General features: G+C 41.6%; 3 protein-coding genes across 4 annotated transcripts; 2 read left to right on the top strand and 1 right to left on the bottom strand.

The window, feature by feature from the left end:
* The first annotated feature begins 641 nt into the window (after positions 1-641).
* LOC116193622 (shaggy-related protein kinase theta) lies at positions 642-5,441 on the top strand. 2 transcript variants are annotated; one of them, XM_031522368.1, is made up of 13 exons: positions 642-1,019; positions 1,802-2,047; positions 2,469-2,567; positions 2,853-2,912; positions 3,008-3,280; positions 3,357-3,431; positions 3,586-3,642; positions 3,722-3,862; positions 4,000-4,050; positions 4,146-4,241; positions 4,351-4,434; positions 4,579-4,681; positions 4,909-5,441. In XM_031522368.1, the coding sequence occupies exons 1-13, from the start codon at positions 957-959 to the stop codon at positions 4,968-4,970; spliced, it is 1,410 nt and encodes a 469-aa protein (XP_031378228.1). In that variant the 5' UTR covers positions 642-956; the 3' UTR covers positions 4,971-5,441. The 2 variants fall into 2 exon arrangements, with proteins under 2 accessions (XP_031378228.1, XP_031378233.1); XM_031522373.1 differs by having other exon boundaries at positions 643-1,019; positions 2,475-2,567.
* Positions 5,265-9,383, bottom strand: LOC116193612 (pentatricopeptide repeat-containing protein At4g21065). Its single transcript, XM_031522358.1, has one exon. It carries the CDS (start codon positions 9,189-9,191, stop codon positions 6,768-6,770), a length of 2,424 nt encoding a protein of 807 aa, XP_031378218.1. The 5' UTR covers positions 9,192-9,383; the 3' UTR covers positions 5,265-6,767.
* Positions 9,384-11,760: 2,377 nt separating this feature from the next.
* Positions 11,761-14,841, top strand: LOC116193636 (E3 ubiquitin-protein ligase At1g63170). Its single transcript, XM_031522381.1, has 6 exons — positions 11,761-12,107; positions 12,272-13,012; positions 13,470-13,589; positions 13,695-13,827; positions 14,127-14,291; positions 14,470-14,841. Exons 2-6 carry the CDS (start codon positions 12,417-12,419, stop codon positions 14,644-14,646), a joined length of 1,191 nt encoding a protein of 396 aa, XP_031378241.1. The 5' UTR covers positions 11,761-12,107; positions 12,272-12,416; the 3' UTR covers positions 14,647-14,841.
* The last annotated feature ends 1,616 nt before the right edge of the window (positions 14,842-16,457 follow it).

Below are 16,457 nucleotides of genomic sequence, written 5' to 3'. Positions count from 1 at the left end.
AATTATTATAAATCAATTAAAACCGAAATTCAATTCAACTCAAATCAATTCAACTCTAAAAGCAAACGCAACCAAAATTCAGACTCTCTGAAAATGTTAGTGGGATCAAATTTCCACGTGTCAATCATCTATTGATTTGATTCATCGATGACGGAGTCTTTTTAATATTCAATATTTTTAAATTTATTTATTTATTTATAATAATAATAATAATGAGCGCGTCAAAGAACAGTCAAAGGTCCGAATATACCGGGGGATCATCTACTTCTGTCCTTTCTGACAATCTCCTCTGTCTCTCTCTCTCTGTCTCTCTCTCTCTCTCTCCCCTCTCTGCCCTGGCTCGAAAAGAACACCGAGCCCGAGACAAGGGCATCTCGGTAAAATAACCTGCATCGCTCCCCCTGGCCAAGACCGTCCGATCAGATTGGGGGTAACGACTGATCGACGGCCAGGGATCGGAGTTTGACTTGGGGGGAGTACGAAAAGGGAGACTCCCTCTCGGAGTTGGCATGGCATGGCATGATTGAAGTTCTTCTGGTCCAACTTTGACCGGAACGGAAGAAAGATCAAACCTCCCATCCCACCCTCCCCACCCCCACCTAGAGAGAGAAAAAACACATTTTACATTTACAAAAGAGAGAGAGAGAGAGAGAGGGAGGGAGGGAGGGAGATCTTTGGTGTGTGGTTATTTGTTCGGTTGTGCTCTGAGGGGAGGGGCGCGGAGCAGGACGGAAGGGAAGAGAGAGAGAGAGAGAGAGAGAGAGGAGAGGAGAGGAAAGCACAGAGTTTTTAATCTTCTTTTCCCTCTCGTCGGAGGAATTGAAGCTCCTCCTCTTCCTCCTCCTCCTTCTGTCCTATGTTCTTTCCCCCTTTCTGTTAATTCTTTTTAGTGGATTTTTGGCCTTGCCCACCTCGTGGAAGATTGGTTTTGTGGTCCGGGTTGGAGCTGAGCGAAGATGAATATGATGCGACGGATCAAGAGCATTGCGTCGGGCCGCACTTCGATTTCATCTGATCCCGTGAGCACCTTCCCCTCCCTCTCTCTCTCTCCCTCTTTCTGCGTGTTTGTTTTCATGTCTTTTTGGGCTCCGATTGCCGAGAAAATGGGTTTAGATTGAGCGGGAATTCCCGATTCTGTGTCCCAATCGGGCTTGTTGTTTCCACGTCCGAGCTGAATTTTCATCCTGTTGGGGAAGGTTTGGTGTTCCAAATTGTTGTCCTGAGTTGGATATGTTCGATCTTAGCTGCGGTTATGGCGTTCTTTGTTCTTTGTGCTGCAGGCGAGCATTGCATTTGAGCCGTTGTCTACGATTATTTAATGTTACATTCATCCTGCGGTCATGGCGCAGCCGCTTTACATAACGATAAATTGTCGGAACCGTAAAGCATATATGGAGTTTAACATGTTGGAGCTCCGCCCTTTTTTGTTAATAAGCCGTTGTTCGTTATCTGTTTATGGTGTTCCAATATTAGGTTGATATCATTGGTTGTAAGCTTCACCTGATTTTTTTTTATTTTTTATATGCCCCGTTTTTGTTGTGGTTGCTATTTTATCTGGGCAGTTAGGTGCAACCTCTTCGTTTTCGTCTGGCTTCCCATGATAGTTTGCCAATTCAATTTTTCATCTTGTGTGTCATCGTTAGAATCCATGCTTCGCAATGAGGAATTATGATGTGAGAGCTTGATGGATTTACAGGAGCTTGGAGGATATTAATTTGATCCATTTGTTAATTCGTTTTCAGATAAGTGCTGATCTTTTTTTTTTTTTTTTCATGGCGATCTTACTCTGGTTTCATTGCAGGGTGGGGATTCTAGCACTAAGAGGGCTAAGTTTGATCAAGAAGCGGAGTCAAAGGTTAATGGAGAAGCACATTTTGTCGATAGAGGTGCCACAGGTCTAGAGCAGCATATGGCTTCTACATCACTTGACAATGCTGCAAGCACATCCCACGTAGCTTCAAATGCCAAACACGGTGATGATCAAATCCATCGACGAGTTCCTGTAACAGGAATCAAAGACGACAAATCATCAATGAATGATGAAAAGGTGCAGCCTCTCTCTTTGTCTAGTGTCTCATCATGCTGCTGGGCTATGCAAAATATAGTTAATGATGGACTTTGCCTGAGAGGCACTAGTTTTCGTAAGAGGTGGAACAATTTAAGGATTAGCAAGGAAGTTGAATTATTTAAGTTTTGACCCTAAATTCAATTGAGCAGAACGGTCGGTGTTACTTGTCACATTTTTATGTGCGCGAATAATTAATGATGGACTTTGCCTGAGAGGCACTAGTTTTCATAAGAGGTGGAACAATTTAAGGATTAGCAAGGAAGTTGAGTTATTTAAGTTTTGACCCTAAATTCAATTGAGCAGAACGGTCGGTGTTACTTGTCACATTTTTATGTGCGCAAAGGATTGCACTATAACTTTTAGATATTGACGAAGTTGCATATATCTTCTTGATTTCAAGATGCAGGATGCAGAACCAACCGTTGTGAGTGGAAATGGAGCTGAAACCGGTCAAGTAATTGCAACTACAGTGGGCGGTCGAAATGGTCAACCCAAACAGGTACAGCAACTGACCTTTGCAGACGCAAAAGTTGCTGCTTGTGTGGCGCACTCATCGATCGTTATTTTCTCAATAGAAGTCGTAAATTATTCCCAGATGTGTACTTCTGATAACAATGGTTCATGTGACTTTATATTGTTATCTAATATCCATTTGCATGTTCCTTTCACATTATGAGTCTTAAGTTCCAAATGAGGTTTCTTCTCACAAGTGAGAAGTTTTTGTTTGCTGTATCCCGTTTAAAAAGTTGTGGATGCTGACTATGTAATCTTACTTGCTCTCCAGACAATAACATATTTGGCAGAACGTGTGGTTGGAAATGGTTCCTTTGGTGTTGTATTCCAGGTGCTTTGCCTCGGTACACCTGTCCTTGTCTTCTGTAAGTTTTGGGTTTATTATTCCTTGTACTCATAAATCATCGTGTATTTCGTGTATTGTAGGCCAAGTGTCTAGAAATGGGTGAAGCAGTTGCCATCAAGAAGGTGCTGCAGGATAAAAGATACAAGAATAGAGAACTTCAGATTATGCGCATAATGGATCATCCAAATGTTGTGCAACTGAAGCACTGCTTTTTCTCAACTACTGAAAAGGATGAGGTGTACCTCAACCTTGTACTGGAGTATGTATCAGAAACAGTCTACAAAGTTTCAAGGCAGTATGTCAAAATGAACCAACACGTGCCTATAATTTATGTGCAGTTGTATGCTTACCAGGTAAAGATTTGTTATGTAGAACATGAGCTGCTCTAACAATCACACTATATGTCTAACTTGACATGCTTCACTGCAGATCTGCCGTGCACTTAATTACTTGCATAATGTTGTTGGTGTGTGTCATCGTGATATCAAGCCACAAAATTTATTGGTAAGAACTTTGTCTTCCTGTTGTATGATGTGATTTGGATTTGAGGAATCATCATATAAGATTCTGGCAGTGACCCATCTATAGGCCTAAATAAATATCCCTCATAGTCTTTATGCACTTCATTTATGAAGTTTTGTTGCCTACATTTCTGCAGGTCAACCCTCACACTCATCAATTGAAAGTATGTGACTTTGGCAGCGCTAAGAAGTTGGTAAGTTCATTATAGTCGATTCTCTTAAGTTCATTCCTTAATCTTGTTGTAGCTAACTAGAACTTATGAACAATTTCAGGTACCTGGTGAGCCAAACATTGCTTACATATGCTCACGGTATTATAGGGCCCCAGAATTAATTTTCGGGGCTTCAGAATATACTACTGCCATCGATATGTGGTCTGTTGGATGTGTCCTGGCCGAGCTTCTTCTTGGACATGTAAGAATCAATTCACTTTCCCATTTCTTTTCTTCGAACCAATTCACGTCTCGTTCTAGTATGTGATGGATGAGTAATATGTCATACCTGTGCCTTTAATTAGTAATACCATTGCTTGGCTTGTTGGTTTGTTGCAGCCACTATTTCCTGGGGAGAGTGGTGTCGATCAGCTAGTGGAAATCATAAAGGTTTGCCTTTTGCTACCTTTTCTCCATGCCATCCTTTTAATATTTTCATTCCTGGCAACTGATTTTAGTTGCATGTCGTGGTGCTGCCGTGACAGATTCTCGGGACACCCACTCGTGAGGAGATCAAGTGCATGAATCCCAACTATACTGAATTCAAGTTTCCCCAGATCAAAGCTCATCCTTGGCACAAGGTTGGTCAAGTTAGAAGAATCTGCAACCAGACACTGAATTTTTTTCCAGTATTTTTAGGTTTTTGGTGCGGATTTTTTTATTTTAATCTCTTTTACTTCAAATTTCCAGGTATTTCACAAGAGAATGCCTTCCGAAGCAGTGGATCTTATTTCAAGGCTGCTTCAATACTCACCAAACTTACGTTGCACTGCAGTAAGTACTTGTACGAATTTTGTGACATGATTATTACAAAGTTTCCGGACTGAAGATACTGTGGCAATATTATTGTAAACGATTGAATTTGTTATGTATCCCCTAGAAAACTTGAATTCACCTTCTTATTTCTGCTTATTTCAGCTGGAGGCTTGCGCACATCCATTCTTCAATGATCTGAGGGACCCGAATGCATCCTTACCCAATGGGCGTGCACTGCCCCCCCTCTTTGATTTCACTGCCCAAGGTAAGCTGATTCTTCACATCCTGATATATACCAGGGGGAAAGCACTATTCCAAATTTGGCCCCTGAACTGTCATTGGGGAATAATTATCCCTAATTATTAGTTTTGATGCCGTAAAGACGAACCAAAATTAATAAAGTTGTAGAAAGCACAGCTAGAAAGTAAGGGCCATAGTTTTATACTGTTCTTTAACATCTTATGACACGTATTAATGCAATTTGTGCTGCAGAATTGGCTGGTGCATCCACTGAGCTGCGTCACCGTCTTATTCCCGAGCATGCCAGGAACTGAGAGTTTGGCAGCCGATTATATATTCACCTTCGACATCCCTTCAAAAGATGTTTTCAGGATTTTTTGGATGGTGGGTTGCTTGCTATTCATGCATGCATGCCCGATGCTTTTTGATATACCTGTCTGTTTCCACCTCAACCATACCACCCAGGACAGCACGAGAAGCTGGGCCATTTACAGTTATGGAGTAGATGATGGATAGCGGTTCCCGAAAGCCGAAGATTACGTGGGGTTGATCGAGGGCGTGATATTCGACATTTACTTTTTACGGGGGATTGCCCTTCTTTTTGGGTCTTTAATTGTTTTTTTTTCATTTTTGGGATTAATTAATTAGTCACTTGTGAAAGCACTTGTGCTTGTAAACATGTCGAGATTTTTTCTTCTGTTACGATCATTTGTAATCAAATCTAACCCAGATGAGAAGATTATTCAGTATATTGGAAGCTCCTTAATCAATAGTTTCCTGAAGTACTCAGCTTGTCTGCAACTGCATTGGTGATCTGTGTCAAAGCAGAGGATCTTTGTTGATTTCGATCGGTTTCTCAACATTTTCCGAGCAAAGGCTTAGTGCAGCTTCCAGTTTCAGCTCCCACATAGCTCTTTCAATGTTCATTTCAGTCACTGCACTCACTTTCTATGTCCAGTTTCCCGATTACTGATGCACATTATATCTCTCTTTTTTTTTCTTTTTCTTTTTTTTTTGACGCCAACATCCTTCAAACTCGTCAACCTTTGTATCTCAGTTAATTCCTCCCTCGCTCTGTTCACTTCTGCAAGCAAATCTTCGGTAATCTCACCATCCTCGATTTGGCTTCGTTTCAGTAGAAAGCCTCTGGTTGGCCTCCAATTTGAGCCTTTGACCCCTCTTCAGCTCAGTAATTCCTCTTTTAACTAGATTAAGCTTCCTGAGCTTCTGCTTCAGCCTAACGTATACCCTGCGCCATGAAATTTTATTCTCCAAATCTTTCATTGTCTTTTCAAACTTCGCAGTAACCTTATGCCGAAAATTTGATATTTCCAATTTGACCAATTCCGAGCTTCTCCGGCAGCCTCCTCCAGATAAATAACTTAATTAGGTCCTCTTCTACCTCTTTATTGAGCTTTTCCCTCCCTCGGCCTATAACATTGTGAATCTTCTGTTAGGTCAAGTAATGTTGTGCCAGAGACGGCATATATTTACCCGCTGAGACAATTTATTCTACAGCTCCAATTCGACTGCCGAAATCTAAGCCGCCGTCATCACTCAATTCTCTGTACCTGCAGAAGACGTACAGAGAAGGCTCCAGTAAAATGCTCATTGCTTCTGCTCAAAGATCAAACTTTAAAGGCATTTATGAGAATTGTGGGTCCTCTTGGGAATTACTATGCAGCTTTTGAGTCGAAGACACTGTCTATGAACATTATAAAGCCATTCATATCATTATTGCTGAAAATCCTCCCGTTTCTAATCAACACATGCACCAGACTGACTCACAAAATCGATGATCTCCTTTAAAATGTTAGTATCAGTGTTCCTGTGTCTCCGATCAGAGGCTTCACCATTTTCCCAGCAGGCACAAAATTTTCTCCCTTTCCAAGCTGTAAAAACTTCCGTGACATCTGACCGGTACACAGAGATGAGCATTAAGCAAATCAGTTGCAAAGATGACCTTGACAAAATTTGATGAACCAATTTCAGAGCCCCAACACTCCCGTTTCAGCAGTTTCTAAATCAAGGTAATAGCTCTTCTATAACATGGCGATCTCCTCACTGACCGACCAAAAAAGTGACGGTCGACTACCTGACATCCATTCTTCTCACCAATAATCTCCACATGAACAAATTCCCCCCTTAAAATGGTGGAAACAATTTGAATCCCTCAAGATGATGTGCCGGTTGAAGACCATCGATATGAACTTCATAGCAACATGGCAATCCCCACACACCCGAAGGTTCTTAAAGATCCGAATCGGTCCTCCTTGAGGTACTGTGAGAAGTCCAAAAGCAACAGCCAACTTCTCACTGTGGTAAGCAAGACCAAGCTCCTTTCCCTTCTCATCAACATCATGAAGAGCAAAGCTTGTGTCAGGAATATAACCGACTTCCTTGATCAAGCTTATAACCTCATCAGCCTTTGAGTATATGTCTTGCATCCTCGGATGAGCTGAGTCTTCAGACATGAAGGTGTGGACTTTGCTGTTAATCTCCATCCAACTGAAACCCGGCTCCTTAGCGATTCCTCTTGATTTCATCATCCTCCTAATCTCTGCAGCATCTTCTGTTCTATTAGCTGAAAAGTACATATTAGCTAGGAGAACATACGGTGCAGCATTCATAGGTTCCAGCATGAAAAGTTTCTTGGCTGCCCTCTCGCCCAACTGCAAGTTCTTGTGGGCCCTGCACGCACCAAGAAGGGCCTTCCACACAGTGGCATCAGGCTCCTCTGCCATTTTATCAAGCAATTCCTCCGCTTCCTTAAATCTTCCTGATCGCCCAAGTAGATCGATCATGCACGCATAGTGTTCAGGACCGGGTTTAATTCTGTAAATATCAATCATTGAGTCGAAGTATCGGCAACCCTCTTCCACCAAACCCGCATGGCTGCATGCAAATAATATACCAATAAAAGTGACATAATCAGGCTTCACCCCACAAGAGACCATCTGGTGATAACAATGTAGAGACTCTTTTCCTTTACCATTTTGAGCATATCCCACAATCAGCGCTGTCCATGAGATCACATTCCTGTTCTCCATAGCATCAAATATTAACTTAGCTGCTTCTATATTCCCGCATTTTGCATACATTGTCACGAGGGAGTTATCTACTGAAAGGGATGAACTAAGGCCTGATTTTATGAAATCTGCATGAAATTGTTGGCCAAGTTCTAAAACTGTCAGTTCTCCACAGGAACTTAAGATATTCGAAAGAACTATTTCATCGGGATCAATCCCTGAGATTCTCATATTACAGTAAAGTCTAATGGCTTCTTCGTAGGAGCCATTAAAAGCATAACCAGTGATCAGTGAAGTCCAAGAGATCACGTCCCTGTCCAGCATATTCCCGAACACCTTGAATGCCAAATCCATAGAGCTCTGCTTCGCGTACATATCAATTAGAGCATTGCTCACTAGCTTATAAGCTTCGAAACCAGTCTTAATGATCATGCAATGAATGGATTTCGCAGTTTGTGAATCCTCAGAGGAGGCAAAAGAGTTTAGGACAGATGGATATGTGAAATGGTCGATCTTTACATCATTTTCACGCATTTGCTTAAACAAACTCAGAGCTTCCTCTTTGAAGCCATGCCTGACAAAACCAACTATTATCGTGTTCCAGGAGACCACATCATCAATCTCCATCGTTTCCAAAACAATCTTCGCATTTCCCAAGTTCCCACATTTCGAGTACATGTCAATCAGGGCGCTCTGAACAAACGAGCTAGTCCCAAAGCCACTCTGTACAATGGAACAATGGACCTGTGCCCCAAAATCACTTGCTGAAACAGCTCCACAAGCAGTCAAAACACTCGGGAAAGTATACTGATTGGGCTGAATTCCTTTCGACCTCATGTCTCGGAAACACTTCATCGCTTTAAACCCATATCCACTCTGGGAGTACCCCGTCACCATTGCGGTCCAAAGCACCGGGTTACCCTTCTCCGGCACTGTCTCGAACAAACACTCTGCCTTGATAATGAGCTTGCACTTAGCATACATGTCTACAAGTCCAGTGACGACAAAATCATCAAGGTCGAAACGCATCTTTATTGCATACCCGTGAATTTGCTCCCCTTTTCGGAGCAACCCCATCATGGAACACGCCCTTAACACACTGCCCAGGGTGAACTGGCTGGGCTGCCGGCCCTCCAGCTGCATTTGCCCAAACAGCCGAAAAGCTTCATCCGCATGCCCCAGCCGGGCGAACCCCGAGATGAGAGAAGACCAAGTGATGGAACTCTTACTCGGGGCCTCTTCAAAAAGGCCCCTTGCCTCAGCTAACCTCCCTGAGCCGGCGTAGGCCCCGATCATAGTGTTCCAGGTGTACTCATCTCTACGCGGCATTTCGTCGAACAGGTTCCGGGCATCCTCGATTCTCCCAGCTCTTGACAACTCACCAAGAGTGCAATTCAATTCACACAGAGAGCTCGCTGGCCCCACCAGATTACCCGCAGAAAACGCAATTCGTCGCCGACATACCGGTCGAGAAAAGCTCAGGAGACGTGGGTTTCCTCTCAACATTATCCACCCTTCTCCTTCTAATCCATTTCTTTCCAAGATCCAAGCATTCCCCTCCTTGCAAGAACTTCTTCCGTATCAGTCGAAGAACGCGAAGCTGCGATGGCGGGAAGCAAATGTCAATGAAGGCAACCAAAGCTCCGGCGAACCGTCGGAGTTTTCTTCCGGTTATGGGCCAACCAATTCAGGCCCACATCAACTTCCTCGGCCCATAAGAAAGGCCCACGTAATATTTTTGCACTCTCATTCTCTCTCTCTCTCTCTAGTGGCGGGAGCGGGACCGGAGTCACGTGGGGCGGAAACGCTTTGGGCGGGAAATCAACCGGCAGGGAGGGGCCCAAGTCCGAGGAAGGGGACACGTGTACGATGGTGACGGAGACGATGGAGTAATTATACACTGTACTTGCCAGCTCGTACGTTTCGGAATTCCAGTGGGGACGGGATGGCAACCCCATGGAATTTTCTTCGCTCGATCCCGTTAATAATTAAACCCCGTTAACGCGGGCCACGTGGCTCCAATTTCCCGCTCTAATTCCACTTCTTTACCATCTATACCTCTACTCGCGCGCGTACTGCCACTCGCCGTTGCAAAAGGGATTCGCCTTCTCCCCTGGGTTAATATAATCAATAACGGGCAGTTGAATTGAATGGTAAACAGAGCGGACACAAATTCGGACTCTAACAAACACATTTATTAGTTAGGAGAATGAGTAATTTTAATGGCTTATTTGATTTACAAATGTGATTTTAAAATTATAATTTTAACTTAATTCTACCCACAACAAAATAAAAGAATTCATACAAAATCAAAGAGTGAATCTTATTTATACTATTTTTTTCACAACAAAACAAAATAACTCATACAAAGTCAAAGGGTGAGCTCCATTTATACCACTATTTTTCAAAATTAAAATCTAATTTTAAAATTCTACTTTAAAACCAAACGCAATATAAAAGTTTTGTCCCCGAAAATTACGAGAATAATATCTTCGATAATATCTTCGATAATATCTTTTTGATCCTTTTAACTTTAATAATTGATCTATCTTTTGTTCGATCTTTTTCATCCGTTCAATTAACAGTAATTATTTTTCGTCTGAACGAAGATCCCTCGATCCGTCTCTGTCCATGAAACAACCATTCTTTTCTCCATGAATTTATGAAAATACCACATGAGAGAGATTCAGCATATGTGAATCGGATGAAATAGCATTGTTCTTCATTCAAAAGCAGCATGTTGGGTAAAAGTAAAAATTAATCGGTCATCATTCTAATCCTCATGTTTAGTAAAAGATAAACTCACCGGGATTGGGAGATCAATTAAGCTCAGTATCGCTCTATGTATATATGATTTTTCCGAGAAATTTATAAAAATTGTTGTCAGCGTCAAATCTTATAGATTATATTATTACTTAAAAAATGTGTGTTGTGTTTCACGTCCTAATTTAAATTATAGAATTTCTTTTTTTGGGTGAACTAAATTATATAATATTTATCCTTAATACTACCAAAAAATTTACAATCATAATGGAATCAATGCAAATCTAAACTATGAAACCTTCCTTTTGTTTGACTTTCACTCTATTTAGATGGAAATGAATGCAGTGGGAGGATAAGACCGCTTCATAAGCTATATAGGATGGATAATTATGATATATAGTATGATCAAAGGTAGTTGGCATTACTTATAAATTTTTTAATTGTAACTAAATGAAAGGTGACTAGTCAAACTAAATGAAGGATAAATAAATGCCGCTGCTGGAAAATGAAAAAGAATTTGTCGGCCCATTATTTCAGTTAAAAGAAGACACTCATATCCGATATAAGAACAAGCAAATGAAAATAAAAGAACGCGAAAAGATTCATTAATGAAAATTAAATCAAGATATCTTAATCACAGGAGATGATATTTATCGTATAATATAATCGTCCGTTTCACTGTCAAATTAAGACACTCATACTCGGTATAAGAGCAAATAAATGGAAATAAAAGAACATGAAAAGATTTATTATTGAAAATTAATTCTGAGATATTGTAATCACAAGAGAGAATATTTATCACTATAATGCAACCATTTGTTTCGCAGCCAAATTAAAATACAAAGAACACTAACCACCAATACGATGGTTTAGTGGTTAAGAATCAGACACATTTCTTGAACATCACGAGTTCGAATTTCACTAAAGAAGTAGAGCTCGTCACTATGTGGGTGTATTATGGGATGGCGGTGGACGGCCCATAATGCTTGATCTAGTGAGTCTTGAACTTAATTTACTAGTGTGTTAATGGAACTGCAGTGACCAAGTTGGGTTAAAAGTTTCAGTAAGTTATGGCGAAAGAAACATTCCGTGACGGTTAGATTCCCTTAGTACATGACGAAAGGAACATTTCGTGACGGTTAAGTTCCCTTAATTAGGACAGCCACAACAAGTTAATAACCCGACGGAACATTTTATTCATTAAAAATAAAATACAAAGAACACTATAGGCCTGTTCTCTCTTCCAATCAAAGTGCCCTCCTTTCGTAGGATTTTTTTTCCTGAAAAAGGCCCAAAGATTCGCCGGCGAGTATCTGATGTCCGATACTCGTGCGGTTGTTCGCGCGGATTCCCAATCTCCTCAAAAGATTTCTTCTTTTTATTTTCTTGGGATAATAAAGGAAACGTTATCCAATTGCTGATCGGGTAGATGGCGAGCCCAGAAAGGTACCCTCCATTTCCGATCAGACGCTACGCAACAAAACTGGAAAAAGCTCACTCTTTCATCTCCTTCCCCAATTGAATTCAAATTCCAAGAACCCGACAGACAGACAGACAGAAATCTAATTCAAAATCCCCCCCGGAACCCCTCCCTTCAGCTGAGCAGAGCACGGTCCTCCCAAATCGCACTGACCCAGTTTGTTTTGCCCTGAGAATCAGGTAATCGTTTCCTCTGTGCCTGTCTCTGGTTTCTGTGCCGCACGCCCAACCCGGCTGGATTTTGATTATTGACCCGACAAGCCCGCTCTTCTGTTTCGTCTAGTTGTGATTAGATTGATTCTCCTCGGCCCCAGTTCGCTAATTGCTTGAATTTTCATGTCCAGTGCTGTTCGGTGGGCTGATTTGAATTGGCCTTCACGAACTCCTGTCAGCTCCGGAAACTTCTACGGTCATCCATTTCATCCCTTCGAGGTCGAATAGCTCGAATAGCCTGCCGGCCTCTTTTTTGCGTCCCAGTAGGGTCTGCGAATGCCACCGTCGTCGCCGCCGAGGCCAGTAGCTTCCCTTGCCGATGCTGTGGACACTTCCCCGCTCCTCGGCCACTCCGTGGCGGACCACCTCCTCCGGAGCCGCCGGTTCCTCCGCCGCCCGGTGCCGCCGCTCCAGGGGACAGCTGCCCGGCTCTTACGCCGTGCGAGCGGCCGCCAGATGAGCCTGCGGGAGACCTCTGTGCAGGTCCGGGAGAACGCCGCCGAGCAGCTCGAGAACCGCCAGAGCGATTGGGCTTACTCGAAGCCTGTCGTGGTTCTCGACATCCTGTGGAACTTGGCTCTCGTGGTTGCCGCCTTTAGTATTATGATTCTGAGTGCGGACGAAAGTCCTGATGTGCCGTTGAGGCTTTGGATTGTTGGGTATATGGTCCAGTGTTTGTTTCACATGGGGTGTGTATTGGTGGAGTATATGAGACGCAGAAGGGAGATGGATTATGCGGGGTCGGAGAGGAGCGGAGGATGGGGCAGTGGGGATTTGAGTGCGTATTTGAACTCCGGTTCGGTTTTGGGAAGTGAAGAAAGCGACTCCGAGGATTATGTGACAGAGCAGCATCACGATGATGAACAAACCAGGTCTTAGTAATTCCGCCATGAGTTATGGACTTATCGGCTTTTCTCGTTTAAGTTTAGTTCCTCATGTCAAGTCTCTTTAGGTAAGGTTGTATTTAACAAGGATGTTGGTTCAAACAACATTAGGCACTTCATCGGAAACCTTTCTTGACAGCTTAATTTTATGTCAATGGAGATGAAATGCATTTAGCAGAGTTCTAATATTTGTAAAATATTCGAATTTTCCTATCTGCGGAGTCATTTTTCCAAATAAGAAGAGTTTCAAGTACATCCTTTATCCTGAATTTCAAGTCCTTTGGAGAAAATATACTTGATTTTACGGAGGTGTTTGCTCTAATGTTTCTATGTATATACATCACAAGAGTTATTTAATTGCAAGTCATAGTAGTTGGTTAATTGAACTCACGGTCTGCGTATTATGTAATCTTCTGCTTATAATCTGATTCAAATCTCATGGCAGTAACACGAAGCACCTGGAATCTGCAAACACAATGTTTTCATTTGTTTGGTGGATCATTGGGTTCTATTGGGTTGATGCTGGTGGGCAGGACCTAGGCCAGGAATCGCCTCACCTCTACTGGTTCGTTATCTGAGAGTAACTCACAGCACGATATCTCTCTTCTTCGAGCTCTACGTGCACGTTTCTCTACTATCCATTGATTGCTCTTCATGGTTTCATCTTCAGGCTATGTATTACATTTCTGATTCTGGACGTGGTGTTTGTGGTTGTCTGCGTTGCTGTTGCTTGCCTCATTGGCATTGCTGTCTGTTTCTGTCTCCCCTGCATCATTGCGATCTTGTATGCTCTAACCGATCAGGTAACAGGAACTAACTGCATCTCTTCGTCGGTTGATATATTACTGTAAATAATTGTACCTTTCTTTATGAAATTAAAAGTCTTAGTTGCTCTACTTGAATCAGCACCTGGAAATTGTAACTATATCCTACTAACTGGACAATTTTTTCCAAGAGAATCATTAAGTCATCACCTCTTGCAGAACCCGTAGACTTGTCCTCACTGGACGAATATGAACTTCATGATAAATGCTCATTCTGTAACACCGACCTCCGAAATTCAATTTTATTGACAAGGCATGATATTGTTTGGGTCAATCAGGAAGGCGCAACACGAGAAGACATTGACAGGTTGGCAAAGTACAAGTTCCGAAGGTTAGGGGACTACGAGAAAGCTAATGGTGATATTCAATCTTCTTTTGGAGGGATTATGATAGAATGCGGCACTGATACTCCCACTGAGCGTGCTCTTTCCCACGAAGATGTGGTGAGTCACGACCTTATTTGTCGCAATCATTCCCTCTTTTTACAGCATCCGCCTCTAGAAGTATTTCGCCGATTCAATTTGTATCCCATATCCTTTCAAGCCCCGAGACTCTGTTCTTGAGCATTAACCACTGTCCTGTAATATTAGAGAAAATTAATAGTTTAAAGCTTTTATGTAGGAATGTTGCATCTGCCTCTGTGCTTATGAGGATGGAAGCGAACTCAGAGAGCTTCCTTGCCGCCACCATTTCCACTGCGGATGCATCGAGAAGTGGCTTGGCATCAATGCGGTATGCCCCCTCTGCAAGTTCAATATCCTCAAGCCTCAGAACGATAGCAGCAGTGGAGTAGTATAACCGGACACTTGCCTACTACAACTACACGTCTCTGTTTGTGCTGACTCTGCAGTTCCTTTCTGGCTCAAGTACATACATATATATATATATATATATATATATATACACACTGCAGTATAAATTGTAAAGAGGGCTTATAATATTTCTTCTACTCAAAGATTGCAATTGAAGTCTGTTCCTTTTTCCATGTGTTAACTCGTTGACAGGCTTCTGGGCCATTTCAGCTATTGGTTCATCTCTTCTCCATCAAGCAAAAGATAGGTCGATTTTCGGATCTCCTTACTCGGTCCTCATTGTGTGATATTAAATACAATGTTGTGTTATCAGTAGTGATCAAACGTTCCTATAATATGGTTTACGGGTTACAGTGACATGGACGATAGCGTCAAAGAAAAGAGTGATCAAGTGATTGCCCTCGATATCAACCATAAGATTTATCTCACCAGAGAAAATAGTTTCAAAAATAAGAGTTTAACACACACATCAATTGTGTTTCGCTATGTATTGTGGGTGCAATCCATTCTTTTCATTTTTTTTTTAAGATAAAGGGAATATCGAAAGGAGGAAAGGTGATTTACATTGAGTTTTGGATGATTCATAGGGGTGGACCGAAGGGGTCTAATGGGGAGTCGCCTCTCCCATCCCAACTAAAATTTGTGATGTTTTACGAAAATTTGCATAATATTTTTCAAATTTTGATAAAATTTTCTGTAATACACCCTTTAATCGGAGAATATCTTTCTATCGCCCCCCAAGCATCTTCCCCCTTTCCAATCCAAATCCTGATGACTAGTAGTACACCTAAGAACCAAACTGAGAAATCTGGACCTATGGATCTCGTTGAAAAATATGATTAAAAAGGATTCAGCTGATGCTCGTTCTCAACCTAGGGTCGTGAGGGTTATGCGTTCAATTCTCATTAATTTCTCATATCTCTTTATTTGTCATTCCCTTATCTTGAATCTTTTGATGTTGTAATAGCTATAGTTCATGGACTTCATTGTAAAAAAGGAATATAACAAAAAAGGGTTAATTTCAATATACACTCTGTAGTTTGCAAACAGTCTCAAAACACATTCTATAATCTATATATATATATATATATATTAACTTAAACTATTCTAAGGAGATTTCTCCATTCGTTTGAGAAGAAGCCGCCACATAAGCCTCCAAAAGGTTTGGTGAGTAACCCTTCATCTCATGGTCGTTCTTCTCTTTGAATTCCCAATGTACTCTACGGATAGAGGAATACATAGAGTTGAACATAGTTAAATAAGAAATTGAAAGATTTCATTGTAATTGTTTGTTTGAAGCCGCAGCTCATAAACCATCTAAAAAGGAATATTTACTCTTTGATCCATATCCTGACATAAAAAGTCCGATGGGAGCAATACTTGAAATGGCAATCCATAAAAAAGATACCGATATTGAGATCAGATAAAACAAAGTGATGGCTGAAAGGAATTACTAAATAACTTAGTAAAATGGATATAACTGCTATGGATGGTCCTATACAGAATCGCCCTGTCGAATGGCATGTTCCCCTCGGTCAGAATAGGTGGGTCAATTCCTTCCCGTAGAACCGTACTTGAGAGTTTCCTACCTCATACGGCTCAGAATTCAATTATTGCGGTGCCCCCATTTTTTCTCAAGTTAACTAGAAGAGGTTACTTACATGAGTTTCAAACTTGAATATACTAAGAGGTCCACTATAGATAAAAAATTATTGAAAAAAGAACAAGATGTTTCTTTTGTCACTTCTAGGCGATTGAAAAATAAAGAAATAGTTAATATACTCACATACGTAGACT

Source organism: Punica granatum, chromosome 1 (genome assembly GCF_007655135.1).
Source record: "Punica granatum isolate Tunisia-2019 chromosome 1, ASM765513v2, whole genome shotgun sequence".
NCBI lineage: Eukaryota > Viridiplantae > Streptophyta > Magnoliopsida > Myrtales > Lythraceae > Punica > Punica granatum.
Note: the sequence above shows the minus strand (reverse complement) of the source record. Positions and strands in the feature narration are given on the sequence as shown.